General features: G+C 36.6%; 1 protein-coding gene across 2 annotated transcripts in view; it reads left to right on the top strand.

The window, feature by feature from the left end:
* STK3 (serine/threonine kinase 3) overlaps positions 1 to 25,398 on the top strand; it is a 270,916-nt gene that overhangs the window by 77,332 nt on the left and 168,186 nt on the right. Inside the window, exons 5-6 of one of the 2 annotated variants that reach the window (XM_006730238.3) lie at positions 12,821 to 12,985; positions 13,497 to 13,664. The exons of the other annotated variant lie outside the window; for it this stretch is intronic. Of the exons in view, the coding sequence (XP_006730301.1) occupies positions 12,821 to 12,985; positions 13,497 to 13,664 (333 nt within the window). The remainder of the gene's footprint in view (positions 1 to 12,820; positions 12,986 to 13,496; positions 13,665 to 25,398) is intronic. 2 annotated transcript variants of the gene reach the window in all.

Here is a 25,398-nt window from a genome sequence, read left to right as displayed (position 1 = left end):
TGGGATCATGACCTGAGCCAAAGGCAGATGCTTAACTAACTGGGCCACCCAGGCACCCCTAATTTTAACAATTTTAGATGGAGATCTTTTAAAATTCTATAGCAACAGTTCTCTATACTTTTAACCAGAATGTGTGAGCCGCTCCCCCTTTTAATGATATAAATTAAGGAAAAAATATAAGTGATATGAGTACATCGTAAACATTTCAAATAGTATGGAAGAGGAACTTAGTGTCTCTTTACTCATCCCTCAATTTTACTTCCTTGAGGTAATGTCAGTTAATAGTTTCTTGTGCGTCCTTTGAGCACATATATATGCATATCTTATTTTACACAAGGGATTCATACTGTATATGTGGTGTTCCATACCTTGTCTTTTTTTTCCCCCCTTTAACTTCTGATATATCTTAGAGATCTTCCTCTACTGGTACATACAGGTCCGGGTGTATGTAACAAAATATATTTTTTTTCAGTACTTTGGATAAAATGAGTTCCAGCTTTTCAGTTTTTGTTGTTATAATCAAAGCTGTAGGAACTGTTGTATTTGTGTATTGGCAGACTTATGTTATTTTATGTCCATTGGATACATTTTGAGAAATGGCATTACTGAGTTAGAGGGCAAGTTCATTTTTAATAACAATTTTTTTTTGGTTGAGAGGCTGCTACTTAAGTCATATATGATTTTTTTAGTGCTGAGGCAGTTTCAGCTTGGATTATGAAAGCAGTATGGATTTTGCTTTCGATGCCTTCCTGCTTCCCTGCATGCTCTGACTCTTCTTCATCTTCCCTGCTTTTGTCTAATTTTGCTTAAGATGTTCATTATTAATTCTACCACAGGAATCGCCATTGGAGTTGGAAGCAAGGCTGCGTCCTTGTGAGCTGCTATGTCTGCTGCTCCCAGTGCTACGACTATTATAAGTGATTTTATTATTTATCTTCCCCACACTAGCTTTCCACACTAGTAGACTGAGAGTCTGCCATCAGAGTTTTCTTTCTGAAAGGTCAGATATGTTCATTTCATCTTTCCACTTAAAAATTTGCGGATACATAGAGCAGAGTTTGGCCCTAACCTACCTTTGCATTTTGCACTATTTTTCCAGACACGTTACTTCAGACACAAAGAACCATTTACTGGTACTGGACTTCATATATTTTTATGCCCGTTGCCTTTACACATAGCTAGTATTTCCTTCCGTCTTTGGTCACCTGACAAACTTTGTTCATTCTTCAAGAGTCAGCTCAAAAGTTACCTCCTCTGTGAAGGCTTCTTGGAGTAGGGAGATGGTGTGGTGAGATTGTCAAGGCTTGAACGATACAAGGACTTGAGGGTTAAATGATATGGTTTGGGTTTTATTTTCAGAGTACTGTTGTGATGCATGATCAACTTTCGGAACTCCTGTCCTGGAGTGCTCCTCTAGCTAACTGTGTTGCTACCTGCATTACCTAATGTTGTAATTATTTGTTCCTGTGCCCTTGCCTTTCCACTTAAATTTTGAGCACCATAAAGGCAAGGGCAGTATAACAGGCCCTCAGTAAATTCTTGTTAGTACTTACCTCCCACAGTTGTGTTGTGGTATTAAATGAAATGATAGCTGTCATGTGACCGGCATAGTTAAATCTCAGTAAATGCAAGCTATTTAGTTGATGTTATCATATCATCACTGGAGAGGTAAACCCTGACTTGGGGAATATAGGGTGATTTCTTGAAAGAGGCGAGATTTGATCCAGGACTTAAAAGACCGTGTAAGGATTACATTGGTGAGTTTTCATCAAATGGTGTTCGAGACTTTATGAAAAGTCACTGTGAAAGTTGAAACTTGAAATTTTATAATCAGATATAATTAGCTGTATGGCCCTTGAAAGGGGGAACTCTGTCTCATTCTTTCTCATTTTCTTAATAGATCATAGGTACTAAATATAGAATTAATGCATTATTTTATGTAAATAAATAATCATGTCAGAAAGGTAGGGTTTAGGTAAGATTGTCAAGATTCATTTTTAGAAAATTAAAATTCTTAATTTTGCATGAAAGTACAAAAGCTCACTTGAATTTGTTTTTACTGACATAAAAACATTAAGGCAGTATATATATTTTAAAACAGCTTGTGCATGTGCCCTTGAGACAATTTGGTGGGTGCATTTTTATCAAAACCATATACACAGTGACATATTAAATGTATCATATTATTATACTAATCATATGACTGTAGAAACAAAAGTAACCAGAAGACTAAAGGCTATCAAAACCATCTTTTTGTTTTTGTACAGTGAGATTCTTTTTAAATTTGCCAGTGAATTCATACCAGTATTGAAACCAGATGTAGACTTCCGTCTTTTAGTGTATTAGCTCAGCTATAGAAGTCTTATTTCCATCCCTGATTACTGAGTGTTTCATTTATTTATTTTTTTAAATAGACTATAAAATATGATTCAAATGATTTTAAAATGACATTGCCCCATTTATATAGTGATAGAAATAAAATTAAACCTGTATTGTATTAAAGATAACCTAATTAAGTCCACAGGTGAAGTACTCTGTTGATAAAATTTTTCATTGGAAAGGATTTTGACAGATACCACTAAATGAAGTGTCAGCTGTGGTTTGAGAATGGATCTAAGAGTTTTCCATCTTAGAACAGAAATTTTACATTAGTTACCTCCTTCTGTGTAAAGTAAGATCCTCTCTCCCGTGTGTGTTGTGTGTGTGTTTGTGTGTGTGTGTTTGTGTTTTAAGTGTTTTTAGAATAAACCTGACCATTTTGAAATAGCTGGATATGGTCTGGTCTGTCTGAACTGATGAAAAGTTTTAATTATAGAAATGAAAATGATACTACTTTAAATTTTACATAGTAATGGGAGTAGTTTCCTCTGTTGCCAAATAGAATTCTAGTCACTTTGGTAACTGGCTATGTTTATATATAAAAGAAATTTCATATATTTAAAGGTTGTTTGAGAACAAAACGCTATTTAAGAAAATGACTGTCAACTATTTGACTTCCTGCCTTCCTTCTTTCCCTTCTTTTTAACAAAATAGTAAAGGACATGAAATATCTTGTTCAAGGTCTGTTGTATAGTTTCCATTAAATAAACACAAGTTCCTATCTCGTTCTTCTCTATTAGTGCCACAAAATGCTTGTGAAATGTTGATATAGATATTGCTTTTATCCACAGTTCATTTGATACCACTGACATTTATTTAGAAGAGGCCAGGCAAACATTTATTCCTTCAGATTTGCTAAGATTTACCTGCATTTTGGTACTTAGAAGGCTGAAATTTGGCCCATCGCTTTTTTTTTTTTTAACCATTTTTCTCATCATAATAGAAGGGAAAAAAATAGGCCTTACTTGATTTCTGAGTGCCATTTCATAACTATTACACTACTCTTTAGTTAATTATTTGAATTCTTTTGAATTATTGATTCTTTTGAAATCTTTCCTTTTTCTGGATGGTGAACTACTTTTTTTATTCAGAGCCTAATTTTAATGCCACTTCCACTTTCTTCCCTAGTTAATTCCTCTCCACTGTGGTCCCATTTCACTTTGAAAAGTGTTTTTTTTTATAATAGTTTCTGAGTTTTGAAGTCTGTCTTTCATGCTAGATTGGAGCCACATAAGGTTAGGTTAAAGATTTTTTAAATTCAGTGTAGAGCAGGTGCTCAGTAAATGTTTTTTCAGTGAATGAGTGTTATCTAGGGCTTTTTGGAAAATACTTCTGCATTCTTAGATCACTTTCACACATGCTTTATATTCTTCCTGTCTGCCACACATGTGCTCTTATCCTCAGCAACATTGTGATCCGTATGGGATAATTTTATAATTGATACCTCATTGTTTTAATTTGCTTTTCTTTGATAATAACTGAAGTTTAATATTTTCTGTGTATGTTAACAGCTTTATTTTTAGTTTTTGTGTATTTGTGAATTGTATATTCATTTCTTTGCCTATTTGTTGGGTTTTATTGTTTTTCTGAAAGATTTATTTGAGCTCTTTATGTTCTAAATCTTTTTTTTTTTTTAAAGATTTTATTTATTTATTTGAGAGAGAGAATGAGAGAGAGAGAGCACATGAGAGGGGGAGGGTCAGAGGGAGAAGCAGACTCCCTGCCGAGCAGGGAGCCCGATGCGGCACTCGATCCAGGGACTCCAGGATCATGACCTGAGCCGAAGGCAGTCGCTTAACCAACTGAGCCACCCAGGCGCCCTTTATGTTCTAAATCTATACACTAAATATCTTACTACATTTTCTGTATTTTTCTGTTTTCTAAGCTTGTAGTTTTTATGTAGACAAAGCTAATAAATTCTCATAATTTTTGTTTGCTTTTTTTGATGAGAAACTATTCTTTTCTGCCTACTGGTTTGATACTTTGATTTTCTTCTATTTTTATTTAAATCATTTAAAAATGTTTAAATCATTGATCTATGGGTTTGTTTTAGTGGTATTAAGCATATACTTTTTAAATTAAATTTAATTGAATTGAATTTTATTATGTTATGTTGGTCACCATATGGTACATTCATTAGTTTTTGATGGAGTGTTCCATGATTCATTGTTTGCGTATAACACCCAGTGCTCCATATACTTTCAATAAAATACTCATTAAGCCACTTACAGTGTCCTCAGTTAAGGTTACTTTTCAGGCCTAGTGAGTGTCCTTGCAGAATTTATTAACAGTATACTTGTTTTGTTTGGCTGGCACACCATTTAAAATAATCTACATTTGAGTGATGGGATGAGGCAGGCGTTCAGTTTTACTGCTTGTTTATGGCTGGTATCTATTCTTAATTTAACCATTGGTATTATGGCTGGTGACTCTTTTGATTAGACATTGCCGTTACTAATTGTCATATATTTTGAATATCATCCTTGGAGCAAGCCTTGCAACTCCGTGTTTTCTTACATTGAGACCAATTCATATATTCATGTTTGTGTAAGCCAGAAGACATGGGCTTTGCCACTTAATATTTGTATGATATTTGACAGATCACTTTATTTCTCTGAATTTGTTTCCTCATCTAAAAAAAGGACGGTGTGTTTCTGTTTACTTAATTGAGTTGTTGTGAGACTCATAAAATACTCCTTACTAACTATAAAGTAGTATAAAAATTTAAGATAGTGTTATATCTCTGTTCTAGAAAATGTTACTGTTTATTGTTGTTTAAATTATTTTATTGAGGGATAGAAACCTTTCATTTCATAATTGAAGTTAAAAGGCCTAATGTGTAGATACCTCATTCAAGCTTTAATATTCAAATGGATTGTTAAAATAATACTGTATCACAGATAACTTTAAGATGTATCCATGTACTAGTATGAATGACTGGATATTGTGTCATTTTTTGATTAGGGCAGGATATGAGGTGACCCCTGAAGTAAGGGGAGGAGTTAATTACAAAGAGAGAAAAGCCTAATGAAAGAGGGACTTTATAAACTTTATACAATTTGATTCAGGTCTGCCTTCTGCACTTTTAATCATTCAGGGCCAAATACAGGCCATGCCCTCGGTAGTCTTAGAAGCTTTATAAGGACTGAGACTGTCCATGTCTTCGCCTGCAACACCTGGCACCTTTAACAGAATCTGTGTGAGTCAGTGAAGTAGATATTTGTCAAGAGAATTAAAAAATGGATGTCCGAATTAGTGGGAATTTATTTCTGTTACGACTATGAAGATCTTTTGTAAGTATAGAATCATAGAGTTGGAATGAACCTTTGAAATCATCTTGTAAAGCTAGACAGTTCATGAATCAGTATAATGTCTTTGGCAGATCTTTAGTCTTGCTGTGAATTTGTCTAGTGGCAAATTCTTTATAGCACTGAAATCAGATCTTGAGACCTTGAAGTATAGAAGTCTATTTAATCCTGAACTTTCTCTAGTATAGCTCCGCAATATAGGGTACAGATGCAGAGAAAACAAATCAAAGAGTTAATGAAGGATTAGTGACTTGTTGATTGGAAATAATGGAATGTTAAGAGGATAAAAATTGAAGTGTAGGGGCCCCTGGGTGGCTCAGTTGTTAAGCGGCTGCCTTCAACTCAGGTCATGGTCCCAGGGTCCTGGGATCGAGCCCTGCATCGGGCTCCCTGTTCGCCTCTCCCTCTCCCACCCCACCCCCCGCTTGTATTCCCTCTCTCACTGTCTCTCTCTCTCTCTCTCTGTCAAATAAATAAATAAAATCTTTAAAAAAAAAAATTGAAGTCTAGGTAACTGAAACGGTCAACATTGAAGTAATTAAACATGACAGTTTTATGGGCTGGTGCTGCTTTTGTAGCACCCCCAAGTTCTTTAATTTTTATACCAGGAGTGGGGCGAGGGGAAAAACCCAGGCACCTAGGACAGCACCACCACCTTGCACACCTTCTGCAGTGGTGCATTGTGGTGGCCCTCAAGGACACTCCTGCCTCCCACCCTCCCACCTTGGCTGTAAACTGCTAATTTATGTGGTATTGCCTTTCTTTTTATAACTGCTGTGTCTATTCATTTATTATTTATCAAGTGCTAACGATAGCCAGGCAGGTTCCAAGCATTGTGATAATCAGTGAACAGAAGAAAGATCCCTGCTGTTGTGGACCCTTTCTCAGTGCAGTGCTGTCCAATAGAAACATGAAATGAGCCACAAATGTAATTTAAAATTTCCTGGTAGCCACATTAAAAAAGAAAAAAGTGATAGGTGAAATTAACTTTAATAATATATTAAATATATTAGTATATAGCACCAATATTATATTAAATAATATATCTAATATTATTGTAGTATCAATAACTTGTTAAACATTAATAAATTTTATAATATTAATATATAAATATCATTTAAAGGTATAATTAATTTAAAAATTATTAATGAGGTTCTTTGTCTTCTCTTCTTAGTACTAAGCTTTGAACTTTGGTGTATATTTTATATTTATAACATAACTGAGTTTGGGTTAGCTATGTTTCACATGCTTGGGAGCTGCTGTATTGGGCAGTGCAACTTTAGAACATAGTGCCTACGTTAGACCACCTGGTCTAAGATAGAGAATAAATTCCTGGTAGTACTAGAATTTTCAGATAATCCAGGCTCCTTACCCATGGCCTCTGAAGCCTTGGGTGATCTGGCTCGTGCGTGTCTCCCAAATCTCATCTAGAACTAGTGTTTTCCTGACTCACTAAACTTGAGCTTCCTTTCTTGAACTCAAATATGGGAGGCTTTTTCCTGAATCATGTTTTTTTTTTTTTTTTTATTCTTGTTTCCTTTGTGTGGAATGTCATGTTCCCAGATAGCCAATTACATGGTTAGCTCTCTCATGTCATTTAAGACTTCAGCAAAAATGTCTTTCAGGCCTTCTTTGATGGCTACTCTAAAGAGCCTTTCTCAGTTATTCTTGGTCAATAGCTTTCTGTTTTATTGTTCTGATAGCAGTCATCACTGTTTTCTGCCTTACCCTATTTTCTATTATCATCAAATTATCCCTTCCTTGTAGAATATAAGCTCCATGAGAGAAAGTACACTTCTCGTTTTATTCATTGTTGTATCCCCAGCAACTGGTGTAATTCCTGCCATGTAGTTGGTGCTTGATAAATATTTATTGAATGAATAAAAGGCATTCTGGATCAGGTATCTTGCACTAGAGTGGATTTATCAAGTAAGTCAGATCCTTACATTACCACTGAGGAGTGTAGGATTGAGAAATGGTTTAGAGTAGTCTTAGGGTCTTATAATTTGGAAAGGATGAGGGGAAGTTGGCATTTCAGAGGTTAGGGGAAGGAGGTCCAGGTTGTTTGTTTTTTTCCCTCCCTTCCTTCCTTCCTTCCTTCCCTCCCTCCCTCCTTCTTTCTTTCTTCCTCTCCCCTCCCCTCCCCTCCCCTCCCGTACTTTCTTTTATAAAGAAAGCAAACTTATCTAAAGCCAGCACATTATTCAAGTACAAATAAACATGTACAATACATTTATAACAATATGTATTAGTGTTACATGTAAATGTAAACTGTCTTCCAATTTGTTCAGGAATTTTAACATGGTTAGGGTTTTTTTTTTTTATAAAGATTTTATTTATTTATTTGACAGAGAGAGACACAGTGAGAGAGGGAACACAAGCAGGGGGAGTGGGAGAGGGAGAAGCAGGCTCTCCACGGAGCAGGGAGCCCGATGCGGGACTCGATCCCAGGACCCTGGGATCAGGACCTGAGCCGAAGGCAGACGCTTAACGACTGAGCCACCCAGGCACCCCGGTTTTTTTTTTTTTTTAATGGAGATGAAATTCACATAACATAAAATTAGCCATTTTAAAGTGAACAATTCGGTGGTCTGAGTGTATTCACCATATATAATCACCACCTCTGTCTAGTTTAAAAATATTTTCATCACCCCAAACCGATTAAGCAGTTGTTCCTTGTTTTCCCTATTCTGCTTCAGCCCCTGGCAACCACCAATCTGCTTTCTTTTTCTAAGGATTTACCTATTGTGAATATTTCATATAAATGTGTCCTTTTGTTCTGGCTTCTTTTACTTAACAGTGTTTTTGAAGTCCATCCACATTGTAGCATGTGTCAGTACTTTATTCTTTTTAATGGCTGAATAATATTCCACTGTATGTATATACCATACTTTATCCATTCATCTGTTTTTTTTAAAGGTTTTATTTATTTATTTGGGAGAGAGAGGGAGAGGGAGCATGAGCAGGGGGAGGGACAGAGAGAGAAGCAGACTCCCCGCTGAGTAGGGAGCCCAACTGGAGGCTGATCCCAGGCCCCCAGGATCATGACCGAGCTGAAGGCAGACACTTAACCAGCTGAGTCACCCAGGTGCCCCTGCATTCATCTGTTGATAGACATTTGGGTTGTTTCAATCTTTTGGCCATTGTGAATAGTATTATTACAGACATTCCTGTATGTATATTTGTTTGAGTACTAGTTTTCAGTTATTTTGAATATATACCTAGGAATGGAATTGCTGGGTCATATGGTAATTTTGTCTTTAACTTTTTTTATTTAACTTTTTGAGGAATGAAATACTGTTTTCCACAGAAGCTGCACCATTTTACATTCTCACTGTCAGTGTCCGATAGCTCCCAATTTCTTCACATCCTTGCCAGTGCTGTTGTTTTTTTCATCTTCTTTTTTTTTTTGTTATAGGCATACTAATGAGTGTGAAGTGGTACCTCATTGTGGTTTTAATTTGTATTTCCTAATGACCAGTGATGATGACAATTGAACATCTGTCTTTTCATATATGGCCATTTATATATCTGTTTTGGGAAATGTCTGTTTAAGTCCTTTGCCCATGTTTAAATTGGGTTTTTTTTTGTTGTTGAGTTATAAGAGTTATTTATATATTCTGGATACTAGACCCTTATCAGATGTATGATTTGCAAATATTTTCTCCCATTTTGTAGGTTGTCATTTCACTTCCTTAATATTCTTTAATGCACAAAATTTTTAATTTTGGTGAAGTCTAATTTATCATTTTTCCTCTTGTTGCTTTACTTTTGATATTATACTTAATGACCCATTGCCAAACCAACAGTCATGAAGATTTACCCCTATGTTTTATGGTTTTAACTCATATTTAAGTTGTTGACCTATTTTGAGTAAATTTTTAAATATCGTGTGAGGTAGGGGTCCAACTTCATTTTTTTTTTTTTTTTTGCATGTGAATATGCAGTTGTTCTGAAGTTGTTTCTTAATGAGACATGAGCCACGGTGACATTGGTGGCAGTTGAAACAAACGTCTTCCAGTAATTACTTTCACATTCTACAGTCTTAAAGCAGTTTTTTGTTTGTTTTTTTAAAGATTTATTTATTTATTTTAGAGACAGAGAGCGCACATGTGGGGGGTGGAAGGGGTAGAGGGAGAGGGAGAGAGAGAGAATCTTAAGCAGACTCTACACTAAGTAGGGAGCCTGACGCTGGACTTGATCTCACAACCATGAGATCACAACCTGAGCCAAAACTGAGAGTTGGACACTCAACCAACTGTGCCACCCAGGTGCCCCTTCATAGTCTTTATATATGTGTGTGTGTATAAATATATATGAATAATTATTCAACTGTAATTAACATATAGTGTTATATTAGTTTCGGGTGTGGTTCCACACTTCTTTACATTTCTCAGTGATCAAGATAAGTGTACTGCTAATCTCTTTTATCTATTTCACTCATCCACTCCCCCATCCACCTCCCCTGTGGCAACCACCAGTTTGTTCTCTATATTTAAGAGTCTGGTTCATTTGTCTCTTTTTTTCTTTGCCTGTTCATTTGTTTCTTAAATTCCACACATGAGTAAAATCATATGGTATTTGTCTTTCTCTGACTTATTTCACTTACCATTATACCCTTTAGGTCCATCCATGTTGTTGCTGTTGGCAAGATTTCATTCTTTTTTATGGCTGAATAATATTCCTCTGTGTGTGTGTGTGTGTGTGTGTGTGTGTAGATGAATGGACACTTGATGCTGCAGTAAACATAGGGCTGCATATATCTTTTTGAATCAATGTTTTCATTTTCTTTGGGTAAATACCCAGTAATGGAATTACTGTATCATATGGTAATTCTATTTTTAATTTTTTCGAAGACCCTCCATATTGTTTTTCACAGTGGTTGCACCAGTTTGCATTCCCACCAACAATTGTATGAGGGTTCCTTTTACTTCACATCATTACCAACACTTGTTATTTCTTGTGTTTTTGATTTTAGCCATTCTGACAGGTATAAAGTGATGTCTCATTGTGGTTTTAATTTGCATTTCCCTGATGATGAGTGATGTTGAGCATCTTTTCATGTCTGTTAGCTGTCTGTATGTCTTTGGAAAAATGTCTATTCAGCTGCTCTGCCCATTTTTAATGGATTATTTGTTTTTTTTTGTGTATGTTGAGTTGTGTTAAGTTCTTTATATATTTTGGATAGCAACCCCTTATTGGATGTATCTTTCGCAAATATATTTTTCCCTCAGTAGTTTGCTGTTTTGTTTTGTTGATGGCTCCTTTTCTGTGTAAAACCTTTTTAATTTGATGTGTCCCAATAGTTGAATTTTGCTTTTGTTTCCCTTGCCAGAGGAAACATATTTAGGAAAATGTTTCTATGGCTGATGTCAAAGAAATTACTGCCTGTGTTTTCTTCTAGTAATTTTATGGTTTCAGGTCTCACATTTAGGTCTTTAACCCATTTTGAGTTTATTTTTGTGTATGGTGTAAGAAAATGGTCCAGTTTCATTCTTTTGCATGTAGCTGTCCAGTTTTCCTAGTACCATTTGTTGAAAAGACTGTCTCTTTCCCATTGTATATTCTTGAGTTCTTGGTTGTAGATTAATTGACCATAAATATTTAGGTTTATTGCTGGGCTTTATGTTTGTTCCATTGATATATGTGTCTATTTTTACACCAGTACCATATTGTATATTGTTTTACTGTTTTGATTACTACAGCTTTGTAGTATAATATTTTTATATTTTTAATTTCCCCTCTATCTTTCTATTATCCCATTGTTGGGTATTCGAATTTTCTTTCTTTTTTTTCCTTCTCATACAGAGTAGTGTCCTCTATCTTTGTATAAATTGGAACTTTCCTCTTCCATCAGCTTATCTTGGGTTATATTTGCTCGTTGTGCTTAGAGCAAAAGTAGATTTATTGTTATGAACTTCTAATATCACTTGGATATATTTAAAAGCTAAGAGGGTGGGGGCGCCTGGGTGGCTCAGTCGTTAAGCGTCTACCTTTGGCTCAGGTTATGATCCCAGGGTCCTGGGATCGAGCCCCACGTCGGGCTCCCTGCTTGGCGGGAAGTCTGTTTCTCCCTCCCCCACTCCCCCTGCTTGTGTTCCCTCTCTCACTGTCTCTCTCTGTCAAATAAATAAATAAAATCTTAAAAAAAAAAAAAGCTAAGAGGGTGTTTTCAATAAAAATAGAGGCTTTCATAGATGGCACTTGAACAAGGTTTGTCAAGAGAGGCCATATAGCATAGTGGTTAAAAGCATAGATTATAGTAAGACAGAACTCACATCTTGGTTCCATCTTGTGTGTGACCAGAGGAATTTACTGAACCTCTATGCAGTAACTTTCTCATTTGTCAGGTGGTGGTAATAATAGTATCTCGCTTGTAGGGTTGGCTTAAGGATAAATGAGATAATGCATGCAAAATGGTTAGCACCACGGCTGGTACAGATAACACGGGCTCCATTGCCATAGCTACTAAGAATGTTTCTCTTCCTTCTTCTCGCCGTGGCTGCTTTTCTCCCTCCTCCCCCCGACAACCTTTGTTTGTGTTTCCATTTTCCTAGTCTTTCTCTGGAATTTTTATTTTTGAGTTCTCCTTCTCGGGGCCAGCAATGCAGGATTTGGGTGGTTTAGGATGACCTGGCTGGAGGAGGAGGAGAGGTATGGGCATAATCGCTTCATGCAGGAGACTCTTGGCAAGCCATGCTTGTTTCCTTCCCTTTGTGTAAAACTGTTGATTTTCATTTCCATCAAGAATTAGTGACATCATAGGGAAGAATGTCTGAATTTACTTTCAGGATGGATAGCTGTGATATCGTTACCTCAGTGTCAGAAGATATGGGAAATGGTGATTTCTTAGGGTTGTATTGATTCTTGGGATAGGTTATGTGCTTTAGGAGTGACATTGATAATTTTAAAGGAAGGAATTTAATACTGAAAATTATTTTACATCAGTAAAATGTATCATAAGAATGACAAAGAATATGTGTGAAGAAAAAGAAGTTCCCAGTTCGTTATCTTTTTAGCCTTTTCCTAGAGGTTTAATGGTCATTAGAAAGAAGTGTTTGCCACCAGTGCTCTTTTGTAAGAGTTTATCTAGCATGGTTTTTCAATCTAGTTTTAAAAATATTTCTTTCCAGTTAACAGAAGATGAAATTGCAACTATTCTTAAATCTACTTTGAAAGGACTAGAATATTTGCACTTTATGAGAAAAATACACAGAGATATAAAAGCTGGAAATATTCTCCTCAATACAGAAGGACATGCAAAATTGGCCGATTTTGGAGTGGCTGGTCAGTTAACAGTAAGTGTAATAATTTTGGAACCACTTGTGGCCTATATGTCCAGGTTTGATTGTACCTGAATGTTGATAACTTTTTGGAGGGGGTCATGGGAAGAAATACATAACTACATTGTTCTTGGGGAGAAGGAGCCATAATTTCAGTATTATTTATTATTTTTATTTACAATTTAAGAGACATTGAATGAATATGAAAAAAAATGTCTTTGAAATGCTTAAATGTTTAAAAAAGAAAGCTACATTGATCCATTTCTGTAGCTTTAATTGTTACAGTACTATTTTTAATGACTGTCTTTAATGAAGTTGGTTATAGATGAGTTGTGTACTCTTGCTTTTTACAGAATTCGGAATTCCTAAATATGTCATTGTCAGTTGAAATTGGAGGAAAATAGTCAATGTTTTATATAATCTGTAGTATTTGAGGGTTTCACTATGCAGTTGAATGAATATGTTGGCAAACAGAGTCCCTTAGTGTTTTTATAGTAGTATTTATGTCAGTGTAATGTTTTTGCAGGATACAATGGCAAAACGCAATACTGTGATAGGAACTCCGTTTTGGATGGCTCCTGAGGTAATTCAAGAAATAGGCTATAACTGTGTGGCTGACATCTGGTCCCTTGGCATTACTTCTATAGAAATGGCTGAAGGAAAACCTCCTTATGCTGATATACATCCCATGAGGGTAAGAAAATGATGGTTTGCTAAAAACGTTATATAAGTGGCAGTTCTGTAATGTCAGTGTAAATAAATAAATATAAAGTAAATTAAATAAGTTGATTTGAACTTTCGTTCTGTGCAAAAAAAAATAAAATTACCTGTCAGAGGTTAGTGATGTTAACTTTTTTCCTCCCACATCCTCAATTGTGAGAAAAGAAGTGAAGGCTATATTTCTCTTTACAGTCTTTTTCCCTCCCCCAAAAATATACCTGTAAAATTTCCCCTTGCTTTTCAATAGAAGAAAGGGTTGGTAAAGTCACTATATTCTTCAGTTTATCCATCATTTTCTCAGTGTGGCTGTGGAGGCCTTGGAAAAATCAATTCTCACTTTTCTACCCACTCTGCAAATTCTACCTTTCTGTGTTTTTGTTTTCCTTTTTTTCTTCTCTCATCTGAAGCTAGTGTTTAAAAAGCCTGACTTCTAATATTGCTACATACCTGTAGGCAAATTAATCTTATTTCTTCAGTTGGTACTTAGTGAGAAAATAGAATTCCTTTTTTGAGCATTATTATATACTTCTATGAAGTCCTTTTTCCAGGATGATTTTTTTGAGTTTGAAATATGTACCTTGCATATTCAGTCTAATTGCCTCTGCTTCAGGGTTTGTGATGATATATATAGTTTTTAGGTTTCTTAGTGGTGAATCTCAATTCATTATAGATAAGGACATCTGTCTTCGTGAACTTATTGCCCCCTAGTGGCTGGAGCCTCCTCAAGAAGAAGAGAAAGAAAAGAGTGAGAGGTAGTGTGTGTGAGTGTGTAGAGAGGAGAAGATGGTGTCAGGATGACTGAAGAAATGTGTGAAGTAAATAGATGGGAGGAAAGAGAATGCAGTAATTTGGAACATCTGAAGAAGAATAAATTGGAATTATTTCTGATAATACAATTCTATTGTGGATTGAATTTCAGTAATATAAGTAACAGTGTACTCTACTGAAAATATTTAAAAATCTGCCTGCCACTTTATAGAGAATTCTGAGTAATACAATTGCATATAATATGTATCATCTTCCTTGTGTATATAAATTACTTTTGCTAAAGTAAAAAACAAAAAATGGCATGAATTGTTTGTTTGCAAAATCACATGAAAAATCATAAGGTCAACATAAAACCAGCAACACAAATTCTCATTTCTTCTCTGATTATTACTTATCTTTGGTACTTTAAGTTATAATATTTTAAGGTGATCCTCAAACTAGGTGTATTTGAATTTGAATTAGTGAGGTTAACTGAATTTTCCAAGGCATCCTAGGCAAGTGCCAGAGCTGGGATTTAACCCAGGACTTAGATTATTACTCTTCTGCTTCCTCCTTGTATATAGATCTTATTTTTCCAACCTCATAGATCAACATATTAAATTTGACCCTGAAGTAGTCTCTCAAATAGGTAGTAAAGAATTGTAGTATGTGGTTCCCAACTTCCATGATCTTAAAATATCACTTGACAGTTTAAATTCGCACATATGAAATAGTAAAAATACACTTGAAGATAGTATTTTTCTTTGAAATTCTATCTATCAGCATCTATCTATCAGCATCTTTCTATCTCACTTTTTTCTACCAGTCTAAATCCTACTCATTCAAGTCTCAGGTCAGATATTATTTCTATATAAAGCCTTCCTTGGTAGCCACCACCTAAGTAAATTTCTGTTTTAAAGATTTTATTATTTATTTAGAGAGGGAGAGGGGGATGGGACAGAGGGAGATGGAGAGAAGCTGAAGCAGATTCTGTGCTGAGCGTGGAGCCCAATGTGGGACTCAGTCTCACGACCCTGAGATCATAACCTGAGCCAAAATCAAGAGTTACATGCTTACCCAACTGAGCCAGCCACCCAGGCGCCCCTAAGTAAATTTCTTTCCTCACAACTTGTATATAGGCGATTTTTAGCCCTGTAATTCTTTGGACAGTTTATCAAATGTTGCCTTGTGCATTTCCAAACACAGGAAGGTTTTAAGTTGCTATTTAAATTATGTTATCATTATTTAGCCTTTCTCATGTTTGTGAACTGCTTTATACAAAGTCAAGTATAAACTGCAGGTATTGGGAAACTCTTGAGATCATGTGACAGATACAAGTTTTCCAAAATTTGAATTTTCACTTGAAAGCTCAGATTTTATCATTGGCAACAAATATGATAGTTTTCCTTAAAATGACAGGTTCACTTGGTTCGTTTTTGAGGGAATGTCAATCAAATACCCAAGTCTGAATAACCATAGTTTTTCTGTCAGTTATTCCTTCAGGTAAAAATGGTGTTCCTTGAAAAAAGAGTTGCAGCTTGTTTAGCTTGCTGTTCAGTCACACAAGTGCTTTTCCTTGAGATGACCTTTGTTGTTCTGTGTGCAGGGCAGGTGCTTTGTGTGTATTTCTCATTTTGTCATAGAGAATATTAAAAGATATGCATGCAAGGGTGGAATTTTAATAAAATTAATAGTATTTCCTGCTTCACCAAGGCTTAGATTAGTTTGGTGGGAGGTCAGGTGAGAGGAGAAAAGAAAGAGCTGTCCAAGAGAGAAAAACAGATTGTTGAGGACTCAGCTAAAGTTGGAACGTGAGAATTGTTTTGTCACCATTGCGATTCTTTGCTCTAGCCTTGCTTTAGCAATGCTCAGCAGCGGAGTGCAGCACGTTACAGCCTTGATCTCAGGTTCGGGTCTAAATGAATCAGTGTCTTGGAGCGACAGAGCTACCGCGCATTTAAGGACGCTGTCGAGAGACTTGTTCAGGTGGTTACCAAGGGGGTCTAGCCTGGAAAGAGGGGAGAGGGTATAAGGTAATGGAGAGATCAGGGAGCTAGACAGCATTCTTCACTCTTGCCGCATAGCAGGTACCTGGAGAGCTTTGAAAAAATTCTGGTGCCGGAGCCCTCCCCCAAACCAATTATTTCAGAATCTCAGTCTTTTCAGTGAGGTTAGAGAGCCAATAAAGTGGTAGTTAAGGTATGAGAGAGCTGGTAGTATATAAAACTCTGATTAGTGAGTGAAATAGTGAAGTTTTCTTTTTTAATTAAATAATTTTCTTATTTTAACCACTCTGTAAAATAAATGTTTCAATCTCTATTTTAATGAGTGGATTGGGTGAAATGGATATTTAAAGAATTATGTTTTTTATTAAGATGACACAACTTAGAAGTGGCAGAACAAAGATATCAACTTGGGCTAGTCCATTTCTTGCCTTGGCAAAAAGGAAGTATCTTTTGTGTTTATATGTCAACTGTATGCAAATGAAGGAGTGGCTAGCAAAAATAAAAATCTGCCAACATTTTAATCTCATAATTATTAATTTAAAATACGAAACTTCTAAATTTTTCAGTGGGAAGAAATATGGACACATTTTTTTTTTTTTTTAGAGAGAGAGTGCACGCATGCATGAGTTGGCAGGGGAGAAGGGCAGGTGGGTGGGGGGAGAGAGAGAGAGAATCTTAGCAGGCTCCACACCCAGCACAGAGCCCAATGCAGGGCTCGAGCTCACAACCCTGAGATCATGACCTGAGTTGAAATCAAAGTCGAATGCTTAACCGACTGAACCACCCAGGCACTTCAATATGGTAGAATTTTTTATGTTCCACTCCTATTTTTTTTTTTTTTTTTGGTAGCAATATAGCTTATGAGATAACCATAGTTTACAAAGTTGTCACAGTGGAATGAAGATAGGAATGATGGAAAGACCACTACAACAGATGGAGGCAAAGAATGCTAGTTATTTTAAGTAAAGGATATTCTATGATTTACTGCATATAGATGGCTATCTGGAATAGGAGGCTAAGTTAGGATGTGGTGGGCCAGCTTCCCTAGCCTTTACATACTAGTCCTTCTGAAATTCTCTCTGGCCATTTTTACAAGGTTGTAGCCCTTCTCACTATGCCTGCCCTCTAGATGTATGTAATAGAAACAGCCCCAGAACAACGAAGTTGACTCTTAGACTGAGTGAACTGGGGGTTGGTTTCCTAGTCCTATTCTCAGATACACCATCCTTCTGGTATGCCCAGGCTCCAGGCCTGCCCCAGACCTGTGCTTGCTTAGGCCAGCAAGAATTAGGGTCAAGATGAGATGCATCAGGCTTGGATAATTTAGAATGGGGTTGTTCCTGTCTAAATAGTCACAAATTAATATTGTGGTTTTTCACTGATAAAGCTTTTTGTAGGACATATATTTTGAGTGTTATTAGAAAATGGAAGTGCTTAAATTGGAACTCGGCTGTGAATTGAAAATGGGTCTTTGAAAGTGTTAAGGCTGAGGTCATTTGTTTTAGTTTATCATTTATCAAAGAGTTGATACTTTGTTTAATCATTCCTCAGAGAGAGTCAGAGGTATTTGGAATATAGATATTCAAGGAGGAAAGGGCTATTAAAAACACTGGATTTGTTTGATGGCAAGGGATAAACTAAATTTTACAGTTTTTATACAGCTTTCTCTCTCTCTCTCTTTTTTAAGAGAAACTTGTAGTGTGTGCAAGCTATATCTTTGCTGTGGCGAGAGTAACAATTATCTGTCTAGTAAAAGGCAATGATGAAATACACATTAAAACATGTAAAGCTTTGTAAACAGGGGAGGGATGAGAATGTGCTTATAAATTTACATACAGCTAATAGGTTAAAATAGATTAAGGAGTAAGGAAGGACATAGATTAAGGAATAATGACAAATGGAGGTAAATCTGCTCAAAATGTTAAACAAGTTTTATCGAAGCACAATTTATTTTAAAAGTTTAAATATGAAGATGCCGAATTAATTTTGGTCAGTTAAATAGAACTAAATATAATAAATAATAGATAATGTAATTTTGAATTCAGTTAACCACACACTTCTTTGGAGATCTGCCCCTTTCTCAGCTCTATAGGAAATAAAATTACCAAAAATAAAAAAAAAATCAGGAAATGAGTGAATAGTATCATTTTTCTAAATATCTATCCCTGTACCCTGCCATCAAACCCAGGCACATTGTTTCTTAGACATCACTAAGACCCTATTGATTCTTTTAAATGCAGTTTTTGTTTTGTTTTCTTTTGTTTTACAAGCTTTTGTGTTTGATTACACATTACCTGGCATGCTGAAAGGGATAAGGACAGAAGTGTTTGAGTCAGACTAAGGACTGTTTGAGATAGCTGGCTTTGTGACTGATGATTGCTTGGCATCAACTGAAGGAAAGAAAATAAAATGAGACTAAGAATTTTACTTCTGCACAATATAATATGAATGTTTATTGCCTTTAAAAAATAAGATGCAGAAATATATTGTGTATTTTGGGAAGATTTATGTCAAATGCGACTTAAGGAGACAATTGGAGGCATGTAAATGGCAATTTTCTGGAAATTCAACTTATATACAGCTTGACAATCTCTGTTTAAGAGTAAATTAGGAGTTCCTTTACACTAAAAAAAGATCTCTGTCTGTCTCTCTGTGTATATCCTCACATCACTTATGAAGAAAAGAACCTTGTAGATGTTTTCAACATGGAAAATATATTTTTGATGAATGTTTTTGAAAATGATGTTATCTTTCTTTCCTGAAGAACTTTTTCCTTAACCTTGCTGTTTTTTCCAACTAGCCTCTTCACCCTCATCCCTTTTGGGGAAACAGTGCATTTTAATAAGTGAAATAAATGCTCCAGTACGTGCAAAGTAAACACAGACATTAGGAAAAAAAAATCACTATACTGAATATTAAAAAAATAAAACACACAGTAGCTTTCCCCTATCTCAAATCATGTGGTGCTGCTCCTTCCACATCCAAGTGTACTCCTAATCCAACAAGATTTCTTAAAAAAAAAAAAAAAATGAGGCTTTTATAAAAAGAAGGCATTATATCCATGTCTAAGGAGTGAAAACTGAGTTATCCATTTTTTATTAAATAGAACTGAATCAATGACCTCCTTCCTGCCCAATTAATGGTAAGATTTGGTTGAGAAATTCTGGAAGACTGTGGTAGTGGACTAATACCACACTCAGCATATTTACACATCTTCCATCTCCTTGTCCCTACTGTGTGGGTCTTGGTAGACACCTGGCTTGTCCTAGTGTGTGTGCATGCACTGCCTCTTGGAAGATTCCCCAAAAGGCATTTAACATGTAGGGCAAAAGACAAGTATCTTTATTTTGTCTGGGAGTGGATGAGGGAATATGTGGGTATTAATTCACAGAATTAATATTCACTTGTAGGAACATCCTGGATGAAAGCCTCTTTCTTAGAGCCTGAGGTAGCAGGGTACAGCCTTTCTCTGTGGTCTGACCTGTGGACATGCTGGCCCAGATTCCCCTTTCACTGGGCCAGGAACCTGCAAGCAAACCTCGCTCCTGCCCTGCCCTGCATGAGGTGGGGGGGTGGCTTCAGCACCGTGCCCTCAGCACTAGTGTTCATGGACCTCATGTGGCCAGGGACTGCTGTGGCTTAGTGGTGAAGCCCAGGGATCCTCTTTTTCTCTTGGTTTTCATAGCTAGATTTTGGCTTGAGGGGGCGCCTGGGTGGCTCAGATGGTTGGGCATCTGCTTTCGGCTCGGGTCATGATCTCGGGGGCCTGGGATCAAGCCCTGCATCGGGCTCCCTGCTCAGTGCAGGGCCTGCTTCTCCCTCTCCCTCTGTCATTCTCCCTGCTTGTGCTCTCTGGCTCTATCTCTCTGTCAAATAAATAAATAAAATCTTTAAAAAAAAAAATTTAAATTTTGGCTTGAATGACATCTTCTGTGATTATAAGGCCCACTTCCTTACTTTTTATCTTTTTACCCCCGTAATGGATTCTTAGGGCTGTCGTAACAAATTACCACAAATTTGGTAGCTTTAAACAACAGAAGTTTATTTTCTCGCAATTCTGGAGGCCAGAAGTCTGAAATCAAGGTGTTGACAGGGTTGCACTCCCTCCTGAGGCCCTAATGGAGAATCCATTCTTCACCTCTTCCAGCATTTGGTGGCTGCTGGCAATCCTTGACATTCTTGGATTGTAGCTGCATTATTCCATCTCTGTCTGCATCTTCAATTACCTTCTCCTCAAATTTTCCTCTGCCTTTCTCTTAAAAGGACACTTGCCATTGGTTTTAGGGACCACATGGGTAATCCAGGGTGATAGCCTCCTTTCAAGATCTGCAAAGACCTTTTTTTCCCCAAATGAGGTCACATTCAGAAGTTCTGGGGATTAGGACATGGGTACATCTTTTGGGGGGCTGCCTTTCAGCCATTATACCTTCCATAATCTATTCTGTCCTTCTGAATTAAGGAGGGCACGTGATGTGATGAGCACTGGGTGTTATACGCAACTGATGAATTATTGAACACTACATCTGAAACTAATGAGGCCCTATATGTTGGCTAATTGAATTTAAATAAAAAATAAATTATATACAGTTTAAGATTAATAGTGACTAATATTAGGACATATCTCTGTTTTTCTCATTTTTTTATTGTGGTAAAATATGCACAACATAAAATTTATCATTTTAACCATTTTTAAGTATACAGTTCAGTGGCATTAAGTACACTCACATTGTTGTGCAACTATCACACTATCCACTTTCAGAAATTTTTATCATCCCAAACTGAAACTCTGTGCCCATTAAAGAATAATTCTTCATTATCTCCTCCCCACATTTCATAACCGCCATTCCACTTTCAGTCTCTATGAGTTTGACTGTTCTAAGTACCTCATATAGGTGGAATCATACAATATTTGTCCTTTTGTGTCTGACTTCTTTCACTTAGCGTGTTTTAGAGGTGCATTCATGTTGTACCATATGTCAGAATTTCTTTTCTTTTTAAAGCTGAATAATATCCTATTGTACGTATATACCTCACTTTGTTTATTCATCCATTGACTGACACTTGGGTTGCTTCCCAATTTTGGCTATTATGTATAGTGCTACTGTGAACATAGGTGTACACTTATTTCTTTGAGACTCTGCTTTTTTTTTTTTAAGATTTTATTTATTCGAGAGAGAGAGAGAGAGAGAGCTCAGGGGGAAGAGCAGAGGGAGAGGGATAAGCAGACTCCACACTGAGCTCGGAGCCTGACACGGGGCTTGATCTCAGGACCCTGAGATCAGGACCTGAGCCGAAACCAAGAGTTGGACACTTAACTGACTGAGCCACCGAGGTGCCCCAAGACTCCGCTTTTAATTCTTATGGGTATATACCCAGAACTGGGATTGCTAGATCATATTGTTTATGTATAATTTGGGGGGGAACTTCCATACTGTTTTTTCCAGTAGCTGTACCATTTTACATTCCTACCAGCAGTGTACACGGTTCCAGTTTCTCCACATTCTTTCCAACACTTATTTTCTTTTTGGTAATAGTCATCCTGATGGGTGTGAATGGCTATCTCATTACAGTTTTGATTTGCATTTCCCAAACAACTAATGATGTTGAGCATTTTTCCATTGGTATATCTTTGAAGAAATGTCTATCAGTTGGTTTGGTTTTTTTGTTGTTGAGTTTCTTTTCTCATTTTTATTGACTTTTCTCAAGTATTACTCTGCTTTTTTTCTATTTGCTGACTGAGATTTCGTGGTCCTTTGACTTTCTACTGCCTCTGTTTATTATCCTTCCAGCTGTCCCCCATCATTCTTTGCACCCCAAGTCTAATACTCTAAGTCCCTTTGTAATTCTTCCTTTGTAATTAGTCCATTGGGAGGTCTTTGAGTCAAAATGGTTTTCCCTTCCTGTTTACATGCCAGTGACTTACTAGTCTACAAGTAGAGGATTGCTTACTTGTATTTAATTGTATATATTAGTTTGCTTTATGCACTAGGTGTGTTCTGAAGAAGGTGTGTAAATATTTAATAGGTGCAAATCAGCATTTAAAATTCTCTGAATTTTTTTTTTTTTTTTAAGATTTTATTTATTTGACAGAGAGAGACATAGCGAGAGAGGGAACACAAGCAGGGGGAGTGGGAGAGGGAGAACCAGGCTTCCCGCGGAGCAGGGAGCCCGATGTGGGACTCGATCCCAGGACCCTGGGATCATGACCTGAGCCGAAGGCAGACGCTTAACGACTGAGCCACCCAGGCACCCCAGAATTCTCTGAATTTTTTTAAAAATAATTTTTAATGATTCCTTTAGTAATGAGAATAACACTTTTCAAATTTATCTGCCATGTAATTGTGTATGTTTTTGTGGTGGGACATACCCATTTTACCAGTAATACAAAATTTAATCATTAATATTAAAATATTTTTGATTTGGTATTAATGTTAAAATATAAGAGATGCTTGTTCTAATGTGGAGACAGGGAATTCGACTTTTGGATCAGTTGGAGAGTATTTCTGCTATACTGCATTGTTTATTTTGTGTCAGAGAAACTAAATGTCATCTAAGTATGGGTGTTTGATTTTTGAAGAAAAGTACCCTGGGATTTTCTTCCTGTATTCTTTTATTTCTGCTCCCCTTTATTTCCTTCTACAGATATTTAGTGCGCATTGATCATTTACTGGTTGGACTTTGAGGATGTAGAGGTAAACAGCACAGGCATGTTTCCTATTCTCTTGGAACTTCTGGTCCAGTGGTACTAGCATTCTGATGTTAGCTTTCTGGGGGGCGGGGAGAGGAGGGAGTAGGTAAATATATTTAGTTGTTTAGTGTGAGACCATACACTGTAACAACTTTATTCACGTATTACAAATTATATAGGATCATGTGACTATAAATAAGAGTTTTATTGTTTGTCATTACATACATCGCTTGCTTTTCTCCTTTGAACTCATCCTCATCTTTTTTTTCTCACTGTTGCCTTTACTTCCATTGACTGTTCTCTGTCCCTGACAGTACATGCACTCGAATGCTCACACAATCCCTTCCCCACCTCTGCTTTGCTTTTCCCTGTGCTTTTCTTTCTTTTCACATTTCCTTTCTTCCTCCCTGTCTGTTCCCTACATTTTTCTGCCTGATTATGTGATACTTTATTCTGCGAATCATGCTTTCAGATCAGAAGTAGCCAAGGATCTGGAGGAATGGGGCAAATTGGATCATTGGAGAATTTCAGTCCTACTTCCAGGACATATGGTTTTTCACTCTATTTAAAAATTCGAGTTCTTCTGCCCTGTGGTCCTATCCATGTGGGACTACCAGGCATTCCAGCCCCTAAGTTGGGGATTAAGGTTTATTACAGTGACACTTTCAACATATTTCTGTCCAGTCTTCAAGAATAATTCAAGAGATGAACAAGCAAGGAGAACAGAATAAGCAGATCTCAGCTTCTCTTGGTTGGGCTTGCTGGGATCATCCTCCTTCACAGGGAGGACAAATTCCCACTGTTCATTTAAATTCAAATCTTGCTGTTGGTGTTGTGTTGCCAAGTGCTCTGTAAATATGAAGGGTTCGGTAACTGTTGAGGAAGCAATCATCATTTTCCTACTGACATATGAATTACGTGAATATGAGTTGTAGTTTTGGGGATATGTTTACATTAAGTGTTGCTTAGAGAAGGAATCATTGAGATAGAACTATACTGGAAAGAATTATTGAGAAAGAATTATGTGAGAATCCATCTTTTTAAGATTTTAATATAGGATCCCGACAAAGGCAGTATTTCTCTGTATTTGTATGGGAGCGTTTACAGTACACAATTTAAATTGATTTATTAATCATTAAAAGATGGCATTTACATTTCACACTTTCTTTGACTGTGATCCATAGTATAAAATGTATTTTGCATTGTGACCCATTTTGCACATGCATAGGTAAATACTGGTTTATGTACAGTTTGTTTCAGTTGTGTGGGTCTTCTCTTCTACTTCCTCCTTTCATTAAAAAAAAGAATAGGTAGTCCAAATCCATTACATTGATTTTATGACCCAGAATTGGATTGTAACTTGTATTTATAGAGCAAGAATCACTGTACCAGGTTTTGGAAATACGAATTCTTCCAATGTCATAATGCTTCCATTGTTGCCACATAGCAGTGGCTGTGACCTGGTGTTCAGGACTTGTTAAGTCCTGATGAGTTTTGTTAATCTGTGATTAGTTGTAATGGACTCTCATCTGTCCACTTCACAGAGTTATTGTGAAGATCAGATAAGATAATGTAAATGAGCAATACATGTAAAATATTAAATACTATAGAAATATTTGGTAGCATTATTAAATTAACTTTCAAGTCTCATATTGAGACTGTAAGTTCAAGTTCTTGCAGAAGGTGCTATATAAGAATATTTACCATTGTCATTTAAGGAGCTTTTGGCTGTGGAAAGGCTCAGACAGTTACTTTATCATCACCTGGCTTTATTTTAGGGTATCTAGTAGGGTTGGAGGTATTGGGGGTCTTACACAGTACCCAGAGGAGTTTATTGTCAGCCAGGGTAGGTTCCAGAAAGCTTTTAAGCCCTTGCTGAGATGATCTTTGCAGCCTCTACTGGAAACCATATAGATGTAAGGACCCCATGAGGGCAGAGGTACGTGTGGATCCTCTTTTCTAACCTCAGGGTAGACTGATGTTTTCTGCTTCATTTTCACTATATACTAGCTCATTCATGGAAACCGTGATTTGTAAGAGCATAGAGTGAACTTTTTTTCTGGGGCAGGGAATTCATAGCATTAGTGGACCCCCTGAAATTGCACTTAAATATTGGATGTTTGTTCAGGTGTGCGTTTTTCTGCTGCAAGTTCATAACTTTCCAGTGACCCAAAAAGATTCAGAACTGTGGTTCTCAATAGTAATATCAATGCCTATCAAGTGAGTTTCTTGTTATATTGTATATTTAGGATATGATTTTGTTTACT

Source organism: Leptonychotes weddellii, chromosome 4 (genome assembly GCF_054177405.1).
Source record: "Leptonychotes weddellii isolate Sample4059 chromosome 4, ASM5417740v2, whole genome shotgun sequence".
NCBI lineage: Eukaryota > Metazoa > Chordata > Mammalia > Carnivora > Phocidae > Leptonychotes > Leptonychotes weddellii.
This window is presented reverse-complemented; position numbering and strand designations above follow the sequence as displayed.